This window comes from Geotrypetes seraphini, chromosome 1, assembly GCF_902459505.1.
Source record: "Geotrypetes seraphini chromosome 1, aGeoSer1.1, whole genome shotgun sequence".
Classification (NCBI taxonomy): Eukaryota; Metazoa; Chordata; class Amphibia; order Gymnophiona; family Dermophiidae; genus Geotrypetes; species Geotrypetes seraphini.
The window spans coordinates 328,259,320-328,271,905 of NC_047084.1; the positions used below are offsets into that span (position 1 = coordinate 328,259,320).

The 12,586-nt window shown below is 42.6% G+C and overlaps 1 protein-coding gene across 3 annotated transcripts in view; it reads left to right on the plus strand.

Annotated features, from left to right (window-relative positions):
* UNC5C (unc-5 netrin receptor C) overlaps positions 1–12,586 on the plus strand; it is a 700,386-nt gene that overhangs the window by 671,130 nt on the left and 16,670 nt on the right. For all 3 annotated transcript variants that reach the window (XM_033957834.1, XM_033957824.1, XM_033957818.1), the window contains exons 14-15: positions 1,409–1,558; positions 5,941–6,105. In XM_033957834.1, coding sequence (XP_033813725.1) covers positions 1,409–1,558; positions 5,941–6,105 — 315 coding nt within the window. The remainder of the gene's footprint in view (positions 1–1,408; positions 1,559–5,940; positions 6,106–12,586) is intronic.

Consider the following 12,586-nt stretch of genomic DNA (forward strand, 5'->3'; position numbering starts at 1 on the left):
AGGGATTTGAACCCACAACTTCAGGGTACTAAGGCCAAGGCTGTAGCTCTAACCACTGCATTGCCCCCCTTCATACTCCTTCAGTGGTCACTGACCCCCTCCCACCCTACAAATATGTGAATGAAACAGTATATACCTGCCTATATGACAGCTACAGATCTTATGGTCAGTCTTTGCAATATTTACATTGGAAGTCATAAAAGGAAAATTGAAAAAGAAGAAGGGGTTACCTTCAAAACCTAATCATAAAATGCATTGAGTTACAGTAGTTCAATAAAAAGGTATTACCGTATTTCCTTTGTTTTTGTTTCATTTCGACTTGAAAAGTGGACTCACATGGCCACCGCACCTCTTGATTTCATAACTGAGATAATTGATTATAAATTAAGAAGTGGAGTTGATGGGGTGGCTTGGAAAGAAGATTAAAGTAAGGCAAAAAGTGACCTAAGTATCTAATATCTACTTTTACTTAGTTTAGGGGTTTTTTTTGTATTGCAATAGGGCTCTAATATAGTTATACTGAGGAAAGGAGTTTTAGACCATTTAAACAGCTACTACCTAATTTTGATTTGTTTAATGGAATTAAAACAAATTTGTATCAATAAATCTATTTATTCTCTTCTACCCCAAGCCTTAAGTCAGCAAATCTCCAAGCAAAGTAACATTCACTTACCCCGTGGGGCTGTGCCCTCTTTTCTCAGAACTCCCTCTGAAGAGAACATAAGAATAGGCTTACTGGGTCAGACCAATGGCCAATCTAGCCCACTAGCCCATCCTCACAGTGGCCAATCCAGGTCACTAGTACAGTATAACCTTGGTGTATGAGCATAATTGGTTCCAGAAGTATGCTTGTAATCCAAAGCATTCATATATCAAAGCGAATTTCCCCATAGGAAATAATGGAAACTCAAACGATTCGTTTCACAATCCAAAAACTTTAATACAAAATACTATACATATTTGTATTGCAAGACCTCGCTCATTTAGAACAGTCACTACACTCCCGCAGCGTCAGAGAGAGAAGAACCATCGGCTCAGTTGTGATGTGTGTATACTGTATGTACTTGTATTGCAAGACATTGCTTGTATATCAAGTTAAAATTTAATAAAATGTTTTGTTTTGTCTTGCAAAACACTTGCAAACCAAGTTACTTTTGCAATCCAAGGTTTTACTGTACTTAAATGGATGTGGAATATACAAATAAAGTAAAGCTGAATATCAGGCCCCAGGTTTTTCAGAGGATTTTTTTTTTCTTTGCAGTAAAATAATTGTCTAGCAATATCCAAAAGCAGGCTTCGGAATAAAAGGGTACTTGTTTCTATTTTTTGCACTGTGTCAACAGTACAGTATATGTCCTTAATTTCAGTGATTAATCATTGACCAACTGTATTTTGTTTGGGCCCTTAGGAAGTCTTGCAGCTGGAGAGGCAGATGGGAGGACAGTTACTGGATGAACCAAAGGCCCTTCATTTTAAAGGCAGCACCCACAACCTGCGCCTGTCCATTCACGATATTCCACACTCCCTCTGGAAGAGCAAGTTGTTGGCTAAATATCAGGTAAATCACCACTATGCTTCTTAGCTTAGGAACATTTTATTGTTAATGGTTTTAGTAATTATCTCAGCAATATACAATAAAATAGCTCTTAGATAAACAAACTATGACTGTATATTCATTTTGTGTATAACCCCCAACCCACCCGCCCAGGTTTGTACTACAGAGAATCAAGAGGCTGTTTTCGTTCTTGATGCCGCATTGCGTTGATTCCTCCTCCCCAAGAAATCATACCCTCCCTACTCCTTCTAATACCTTAAATCAGGGGTGTCAAACTCAATCATATTAAGGGGCTAAAATCTAAAACACAGGCTGAGTCGCGGGCCAGACCTCACCCAATCTTCGTCCCAGACCCCGCCAACATAATAGAACTAATTGTAATACCATTTTTTCATTCATTTTTCATATGTACACGCCCCGACCACTTAGTGACCCCTTTGCGACCCGATTCACTAACCTCCGACCCGATTCACTAACCTCTGTCCTGATCAGCCTCCAAACCAATCCAATCTGGAACACCGACTGGGCTGGCTGATCAACAAAAGAAGCGACTGCTAGGGACCAGTCGCTCACTGCTTTCTGACTGCATCTCCTGCTCTCTGCCTGGATTCTCCTGTTCTCCTTCCCCGACTCTCCTTTCGCTGCCCTGCTCTCTGCCGCAACTCGCCACCCTGCTTATGCCCCGAATCTTCTCCTCTTGCCGCCCTGACTCTCCTGCCCTTCCCCACACTGCAAGCACTCGCAACCCTGCTCTCACCCTGAATCTCTCCTGCCACCCCGAATCTCCTCCTCTCGCCTCCCCGACTCTCCTGCCCTTCCCCGCACTGCGAGCCCTTGGTTTTAACCTGCGGTTATAAAGCGGGTTAAAGCCACGGGCTCCTGAAGAAAATGAGAATTAAAAAAAGTAAAAATAAAAAAGGTCGCTATTCAGCGATCCCTGTAGTTGGTTGGGGGCATGATTCTGATCATCCTCATTTGCATGAGGATGCATCATGAATCAGCCCCCCGGACCTGGATCAGACCTGGATCAGATCAGTAGATCCATTTAGTGAATCTAGCCTTAAAAGTACTAATATAAACAAACTAAACCTTAAGATTCAAGACTCTGCATGCAGTACAACCCCAGAGAAATTTCTTCCTGAACAGTGCAAAATATAGACAGCAGATGTAAATTCTCAAAAGTGATGCAATTCAATTACTAAATTGAAAATAAAATCATTTCCCCTACCTTTGTTGTCTGGTGATTTTGGTTTTCAAACCATCTTTTCCCAGTCTCTGGCTGCACTTTCGTCTGTCTGTGCTCTTAACTGTGTATCCAGGACCACCTTATCCATTTGCTATTTTTCTCTCCTTCACTTTCTGCCATACATCCATCTTAACATTAAGTTTTAACATTCAGCTTTCTTCCATTTTTCTGCTTTCTTCTCAGAACCTATCTATTTTTCCATGCCTCCCCTTGTGTACCATCTACTCCCTCTTTCTTCTCCCCTATTCCCATTGATATACTGCCATTTTTAATAAAAAAAAAAAAAAAAGTCAAATCAAAGCAGTGTACAATAAATAAAAACTGAGCAATATTTAAAATAAAAACATAACAAGGGGGAAAGTACACAAACAAATTAACCAAACTAGACCCAAGAGGACAAAAAGGGCAGGAAAGGTTTACAATATCTTAAGGGAAAAACAAGCAGGATAGGAACAAAAGAGTATGATATAGAAATAACAAGAAAAAGAAAAGGAAGGAAGGCTTCTAGATGAGGCGCAGAAATGACTGCGGCAGTGAGGAGGAGGGAGCCGGCCAGAAGGTAAAACGCCCAGGGGCAGCAATGAGGAAAACATCGCATCACCCTCAAACTGTCACCAAGGGCTGCATAAAAAGGCCAGGCGGGCCGGATTTGGCCCGCAGGCCTTGTGCTTGATACATGCACCTTAAACTATTCAATATATCTTTTACTGATAAGTATCAATATAGCTAAACTACAAGGATTTGTCCTCTTTGTTCTTTTTACAAGAGCTCCCCTATATGGTGCAGTCCCCTCCATCCACCAAAGGACACTAGTATGTACAGGAGGCTGATATCCTCCATCTCCAGATCTAAAGACAAAAACCTCTCTTTCTCAGCTCAGAATTCTGCTCAGAGATTCAAGAAACCAGTTTTTCCTCTCACACAAAACCAGCTCTCTGTCACACAGTGACTAGAACCTCTTCCTAGACCCCCTGAGCCAGGGTTGTCAGATACTTTTCTAAAATCCCGCCCATTTACCTTGACAAAGCAGCCCCAGAACAGCCCAATGTATATCTTCATATTCCCAAGAGTAAATAAGTTTACAATGACTGACAACAGGTAGGTATCCATAAAGTTCCTACAGTCGTTTTGGCGCCCTAAAAGATTCAGATCTCTGATAGGAGTTCTCGATGTGCACAGAAAGTACCACAAATCTCTCATCTTCTTCCACACTACAAGTTCTGGCAGAGTTACCATATTTAACAACGGACAAACCTGGACAATGGCTATGCCCAATTCCATCCCCAGCCCTGCCTTGTTCTGCCTCCAATCCGCTCCATTGTGCCTCCAACCCTCCCCCCACCCCACAAAAAAAAGTCTCATCTCCTTTTTCCCGACCTCTTGGCCACATCTGGAGAGCCTCCAGCATGTGCAGATGCGTGTGATGTCATCGGCGCATGCTTGTTAAAGGTCCTCCAGACACTGCTGGAGCTTGGGACGTGTCCAGGTTTTCCCGGACGTCTGGTAATTCTAGGTTCTGGCAAGTATAGGACCCCTTGTAAAACAACTGTTTCCTCCCTACAGAGGACTTACTGACATTGTAGACTTAAAATCAGAAACCAGCCCAAAAAACTGCAACCCACAACTGCTCAAAATTTCTCACAACCAACTTTCTAAAGCAGCCTAACTAGGCAAAAAAACAGCAGACCTCGCAACACTGCCCTGAGCAATCCCTGGGTTGTACTACTACTACTATTTATAATTTCTATAGCGCTGAAAGGCATATGCAACACTGTACATTTGACATGTAATAGACAGTCCCTGATCTGAAGAGCTTACCACTATGATTACTCTGGGAGGGGAGTACCTTAATAAATGGTTTAGTCTCCTCTGCCACTGTCCATGTGTTTTTCAGTGGGAAAATCTAAAGGCCTCTTTTCACTGGTCCTAGCAGCTGAATGCTTGTGTTCCTGCCCTATTCATCGATATGTTCTAGGTCCAAAGGTAGGGTTACCAGATTTTCTGGAACTAAAATCCAGACCCATGGCCCTGCCCCTAGGCCCGCCCAGTTCTGCCTGGCCATGCCCAGTTCCGCCTGAGTCACACCCTGTTCCGCTTCCAGCCCTGCCCCCTCAACCTATTCACTTGTCAGGAGGGCATCGGTACATGCGCTGGTGTGACGCAATGATGTCACACACATGAACGCATCGCATGATGTCACTGCATTGCATCTACACACGCGCAGATGCTGTCCCGATGTTGCTCCTAGCTGGAAGCTTTTCAAAACCCGGACAAAGTGCCGGGTTTTGAAAAGCCGTCCAGACTCCTGGACATGTCCTCTAAAAGAAGGACATGTCTGTGGAAATCTGGATGTCTGGTAACCCTATCTATGATGTCTGGTGACCCTACAAACGGGTCTAAGGGGTCCGGATTTTCCAAATGGAAAGTCTGGCAGCCCTATATATGACCCTTGTTTCTCATCTCAAATTGCTGCACCTTTCCTCCTCCTCCATCCCCTTCCTCCATTGTCATTAGAGAATGACACGGTGACAAAATTCATCACCGTTCCCGTCCCCGCGGATAACCGCGGGAAACCATCTTTATGTCATTCTTTAAGGAGAGAGAGAAGAATCAGAGTATAATTGGGCACAACCACTGACCCGCAAGCTTTGCTTTGAAGAATGCTGGTGTAGAAGGATTGAAGCTGAGATAGACACTACAGAATGACAGTCTCTGGTATCCAGAGCAGATATTGTGATGTCATAATGCCTCATTCCACCAGTGCCTAAGAGCCAATCACATCAGTGATGTCACAATGGCTTCATTATCCTTGGCTCACATAAGAATCAGAGTATGAATGGCCACAACCACTGACCCGCAAGCTTTGCTTTGAAGAATGCTGGTGTTGAAGGACCGAGGATGAAATAGACACTAGAAAATGACATGGGATTATTTCCCGCGGTTATCCGCGGGGACGGGGACGGTGATGAATTTTGTCACCGTGTCATTCTCTAAAAGACATCCCATGTATCCTTCAACAGTCATGCACTTCAAGGGCACTGAACACCAAAAGTAGCAGCTTGTGGAGAAAGAAAAAAGCCCTGGAGGGAAATAATTTCTTTCATAAATAACGTACAGAATCCTCCTTGGCTTCCTGCAGGAAATCCCCTTTTATCACATCTGGAGCGGGTGTCAGAGAAATCTTCACTGTACCTTCACTCTGGAGCGGTTCAGCCTCAACACGGTGGAACTGGTCTGCAAACTCTGTGTGCGACAGGTGGAAGGAGAAGGGCAAATCTTCCAGCTCAACTGCACCGCATCAGAGGTAAGAAGCCATAGGATCATCCACATGCTATCAGCTGCCACGCATGGCCATCAAAACTGTACTCATGTTTTCCTTTTGCCCTAGTTTGAACCCTGAATGGCAGCTCAGGCAAGCCTGAATGTTGTTTCCTTGTCAGGTCCACTGCATATGAGTTTGTGAAATGCATATCTGCCATAGTCTAGTCTAGTGGAGGAGTGGCCTAGTGGTTAGGGTTGCTGTCTTGGCACCCTGAGGTTGCTGGTTCAAGCCCAGTGCTGCTCCTTGTGGCCCTGGGCAAGTCACTTAACACTCCATTGTCCCAGATTTGTTAGTTAGATTGTAAACCCTACAGGACAGATAGGGAAAATACTTAGGCTATAAGTGGTCCACAAATACTAAAATAAATAAATAAATATTTACACACATATGCAAACACATGCATAAAATGCAAAACTACAATTACAGTATGTCTATTCCAGTGGTTCCCAACCCTGTCCTGGAGGACCACCAGGCCAGTCAGGTTTTTGGGATAGCCCTAATGAATATGCATGGAGCAGATTTGCAAGCCTGTCACCTCCATTATATGCAAATCTTTCTCATGCATATTCATTAAGGCTATCCCAAAAACCCTACTGGCCTGGTGGTCCTCCAGGACAGGGTTGGGAACCACTGGTCTATTCTATATGTACATGTCAATCTTCAGCGGCATGCATTTTGTAGGAGAATGCTCACATTAGGTAGGTTTTGGGCAGGGCGCACACATATACGTGTAAATGATCTCAAAAAAGATATAACGGAATTAGAAAAGTTCAAAGAAGAGCGACCAAAATGATAAAGGGGTCGGAGCTCCTCTCGTATGCGGAAAGGCTAAAGAGGTTGGAAAAGAGACAGCTAAGGGGAGATAGGATTGAGGTCTACAAAACCCTGAGTGGTGTAGAACGGGTGAAAGTGAATTGATTTTTCACTCTTTCAAAAATTACAAAAACTAGGGGACACTCAATGAAATACTTTTAAAACCAATAGGAGTAACTATTTTTTTCAGTTAGAGAATAATTAAGCTCTGGAACGCATTGCCAGAGGATGGGGCAAGAGCGGTTAACATAGCTGGGTTTTGTTTAATAAAAAGGTTTGAACAAGTTCCTGGAGGAAAAGTCCATAGTCTGCTATTGAGACAGACAGACATGGTGGAAACCACTGCTTGCCCTGGGATTGGTAGCATGGAATGTTGCTACTATTTGGGTTTTTACCAGGTACTTGTTACCTGGATTGGTCCCTGTGGAAACAGGATGCTGGGCTAGATGGACTGTAGGTCTGACCCAGTATGGCTATTTTTATGTTCTTATGTTTTTATACTGTATCTTTCATTAGACACCATTGTAAATCACTTAGATGGTTTACCATATTGTGGTATATCAAATAAATATGACACTTGAAAATCAACTTAGTTATTTCTTTCAGCTTGCCTGTCTGCTTCATAGAGCATTTTTTTGAGTAAGATAAAGCAAAGATTTAAAGAGACATGGGGGGCAGAGAGGTGCCAGTGCCCCCACCAAGATGACAGCTGGAGCAGTACCCCCCCCCCCTTTTATCTATGCTACTGAAAATAACCACCGTAATCAGTGACAGGGTAACAAATATTATAAATGAAATCATCCCTCCAGAGGTTTGTTTTGGAATTGGTTAAATGCACAAGAGGCTTCAGTTACAGGCAACATGGTTCTTCAAATGAAGCTATTCATGTGTCTCACAGTCCACGTTACCCTGTTTAAAACTTGAGCGCATTGTAAAATTCAGTCACGCAGCATGTGGAATATTCCCAAAATGTTCCAGGCTCAAGAAAAAGTTTATTTAAAGGGTTTGCTCTGAAGATTCTCCAGAAAGATGGAACTTTGAGCTACTCCTTACCAACCGAAAGCATAACAATGAAAAAAAGCAGCAAAAAAAAAACACCCCAACCCCTTATAGGATTCTCCTCGTTTTATTCAGAGTACGTTTGAACATGCTCTGATGAATACTCCTAAGAACTATATTGTCTATGGTCAAACAGAAAGGTTAGTGTTCTTGAGAAAGTAATGCAAAGAAGGAAGTTCGTAGTGACTTTAGGAAGAGCAGAGAGATGACACCAGAAAGTTACTGGCTCTATAAGGCCTTTCTCTGTGCCATTAACTTTTTTAGCATCTGCTAGGTTGTGGAGTGTAAAATTATATATTTATCTGGGGATGCCATAACATTAAAACCAGATGGTACCATAACTATCATAAACAATTATTGCAAAAACCGCTGTAGAGGGGTAATTGTTTTACTTTCATATTGGAGCAAGGGAAAGAATTAGCAGGAGCCTAAGAAAATGAAGTCCCAGCTTGCTTGCTCTCAGCTGCTTTTCTCTGCCATGGATATTTCAGTAAAGAAACAACTCATTATTGCTCCATCAAGATCACCTCTGTGAGGGAGTAATGCCACTACAACAAGTGTACAAACCAGGGGAGTTGGGAGTTCCCAGACTGGTATTAGTGTGTGACATACGTATACTGCAGAGTTCTAATGGCCAAAGTAGTCCTAGAGAAAATGTCTTCTCTACTCATCGCGATCCTTTCCTTTTTTTTGGATGAATGATGGCAGGAAAAGATCAGTTAACCCATCTAGTCTGCCCAATTTTTCGTAACCACATTGTTAAAAATATATCTAATCTAATCTAAAACTTAGGTTTGTATACCGCATCATCTCCAAATAGGAGCGCGATTTGGTTAACATAAGAGAGCAGACAGATTCGTAATCTTTGGATAGAATATGATAAGATATGAACTTAAACCATAAATTTAATACTACCTGATTGGTAAAATTGCTATCGACAATATACAAAGATTATTTGCCCATCTTATGGTAATTATGTGAATATTGTCGAAATAAGAAAGTTTTCAAGGCCATAGAAGATGGCTGCCTTTGGGATATCGCTCCGTGGCTAAGACTTGTCTTCCTTTGTACCTCACCCTAGGGCAGGGCTGTCAAAGTCCCTCCTCGAAGGCCGCAATCCAGTCGGGTCTTCAGGATTTCCCCAATGAATATGCATGAGATCTATTAGCAGTGCATGCAAATAGATCTTATGCATATTCATTGGGGAAATCTTGAAACCCCAACTGGATTGTGGCCCTCGAGGAGGGACTTTAACACCCCTGCCCTAGGGTTACCATATAGCATCAGAAAAAGAAGGACGGATTGATTTCAATGGAAGTAAAACCCAGATGTCTCTATCTGTCCTCTTAACTTCTATTGCTTTCAATTGAAGTAAAATCCGGATCTCTCAATCTGTCCTCTTTTTTCTGGAGCCATTTGCTAACCCTACTCCACCCTCATGGATATTTGAGCATATAGAAGATCTTTTGGTAAGTTCACACCACAATCTTTCTCCTTTGTCCAAGCGCAATGTCCCGGAAGTCTAAAATGACCTTCAGCAACAGCAGCACGCCAATTACCTAAATATGCAGACTGCCAAGGCTTTGCAGCCTTCTTTTACCCTGGTCAGCACAAGAAGTACATAAGTTTAAGTTTGGTTAAAATTTGATATAATCGCCTATCAAAAATTTCTAGGCGAAATACAAAAATAAAAATTGTACGATGCTAAAACTGCATTTCAGTTTTGTAGAAATAGGAACTTCTTCCTTATTTCAACTAGCAACCTGTTCATATGGTTATTATTAGGCCCTCAGCGTCACCACTCAGAACTCAAACGTCTCATTGTTCTGAGCTTTACGTGGCAAATCGTCACTGGGTCTCATTTTTCATTTTTTCAAGAGCTTTTATATTTCAATTCTTATAACTTTCCATAGTTTATAATATAAATGAATTTTATTTCACTTAGCTTTTATATGGTTGTCTCTATTTAGAGCTGTCATTTAGCAAGCGGGAACCGCTTTTTCAAGGCTCCACCCCTCTAATACTATCGACCTCCTCGAATGCTTTACCATGCTAAAACTGCATAGACATAATTCCATATTCACACTAGACATACTGGAACACGAAGGGAAGAATTGGAAGAACTACATTTGTTATAGGATAGAAAAACAATCAAGGCAGAGCATCTAGGTAAAAGAGAATTTTTTAATTGGATATGGGTGTTAGGTATAGTTGAGGTTCTAATGTGAAAGTATCTTTGAACAGGCTGTTTACTTAAGAGCTTTTGTTTCTGCTAAGATTTGTAGTTACTGCATTTACACGTTGCCAGACCAACCCAGCCGCTCATTAGTTCTTCAGCATTCTCTTCAGTTTTTGCAGCTAAGGATCCTATATGCTTACCCTATAAAGTCTCGAAGTGTGTTGCTATCTTAGCCTTCACTGTCCACTCTTGAGAAGGCATTCAAACACCCACACCCAAAGCTATTTCTTATCATTCCTTCCAAGTTAACCCTGGCCAGTTAGGATAAGAGGATACCCACAATACACATGAAGCAAATCTGCCTGTGGCGGTTTTCTAATGTATATCACGCATATTCATGGAAGATATCTAAAGGGGAGGGGAAATACCGTACCGAGCAGTGGCATAGTAAGGGGATGGTGGGGCGGTCTGCCCCAGGCATGGTCTTGCTAAAGGCATAGCACCCCCTCCTCCCCTCCTCTCTTTGCCGTGTGCCCCTTGCTTTCCCCTGTACCTTTTTTATTTTCCCGGCATGAGGTTGCTGCCTGTGTCGGCATCAGTGCTCTCTCTGACATCGCTTCCAGGACCCATATGTAGGACGTGACATCAAAGGGCGAGCCGGCACCGACGTGAGCATGCTGCTCACATCAAAGAAGTTAAAAAGAGAAGGGTAAAGGGAAGGAGGGGCCACACATGCGGCGGGGGGAGGGGCACCACCGCCCCGGGCACCGCTCACACTTACCAGGCCATTGGTACAGAGACTTACCCGCGCTAAGCTTTTTAACACGCGCTAAATATTAGCGCGTGCTAAACACACGCTAAATGCTTACGTGTGCATGTTATCCTATGGACACGTTAGCAACTAACACATGCGTTGATTTAGCACACGCTAAATCCACGCTAAAACGCTTAGCGCACCTTTGTAAAAGGGGGCCTTAAATACCTCCATGATATAAATGTACAGGAAGCTCTTGAATGAGGGTCTATAAGATGAGGGTGAAAGGGGGTAGACTGAAGAGCAATCTAAGAAAATATTTCTTTCTGAAAAGGGTGGTAGATATGTGGGTAGACTGAATTCAAGAAAGCATGGGTCAAGCTCAAAAGATCTCTGAGGGAGAGGAAGACATAGTAGAGATTAGCAGTTAGTGTGGATGGGCAGAATTTGTAGGCCATATGGTCTTTATCTATCATCATTTTCTATGAATCATTTTCCCTTTAGACAAAATGGGAAGAATCCTTTATTATAGCCAGCAGGGATGTGCATTTATTAGGTTGCCATAAAAAATTTGGTGCACACTAAATCGATTTAACATGTTAACCTACAAATATGGTGTTAAAATGAATTTGTAAAATGAGCAAAAAGAAATGTCCAGAATTTGGGGGGATGAAACAAAACAAAACTGAACCAAAACTTTTTGTCCTTTATGGTTTTCTCACCCCTGTCCCTATGGAAGCAATTCTATAACATTTAGGTCCCCTGAGAGTGGATGGTTGGAATCCATTCTATAAAGCAGGGGTGCCGACACTTTTTGGGCTTGCGAGCTACTTTTAAAATGACCAACTCAAAATGATCTACCAACAATAAAATTTTTTAAAAAACACAAAGCACACTGTACGCAGAGAAAATGTTAATTATTTACATTCTGGGGTTTTTTCAAAGAGGTCAAGGCAGATGACTTTATGCATTGTCACCTCCTCCCTTTTTACTAAACTGCGATAGCGGTTTTTAGCAAGGGAGCAGCGCTGAATGTCCTGCACTGCTCTCAATGCTCATAGGTTCCCTGCGCTAAAAAACACTATTGGGGTTTAGTAAAAGGGGGCCATAGTGCAAAATATAGACAGCAGATATAAATTCTCAAAACAGACACATTTTGATCACTAAATTGAAAATAAAATCATTTTTTCCTACCTTTGTTGTCTGGTGATTTCATGAGTCTCTGGTTGCACTTTCTTCTTCTGACTGTGCATCCAATATTTCTTCCCTTCTTTCAGCCTCCTGAATGCTTCCTCTCCTCTAGACCTCATTCCCTCCCCCAACTTTTTTTTCCCCTCTCCCTGCCCTTTCCCCTTTCTTTCTTTCTCCATGCCCCTTCTTTCTTTCTGTTTGTCTGTCTTTCTTTCTCCATGCCCCCTTTCTTTCTGTCTGTCTTTCTCTCTCCATGCCCCCTTTCTTTCTTTCTGCCTGTCTTTCTCTCTCCATACCCCCTTTCTTTCTTTCTGTCCCCCTTTCTTTCTGTCTCCCTGCTTGCACCCTTTCTTTCTTTTTCCTTGCCCTCCCCCAAGCCATTGCCACCGCCATTGGGGAACAGGCCCCCAAGCCACTGCCATCGAGTTCTGCTCTCCCTGCTTCCTGACTCCGTAAAGAGGACGCAG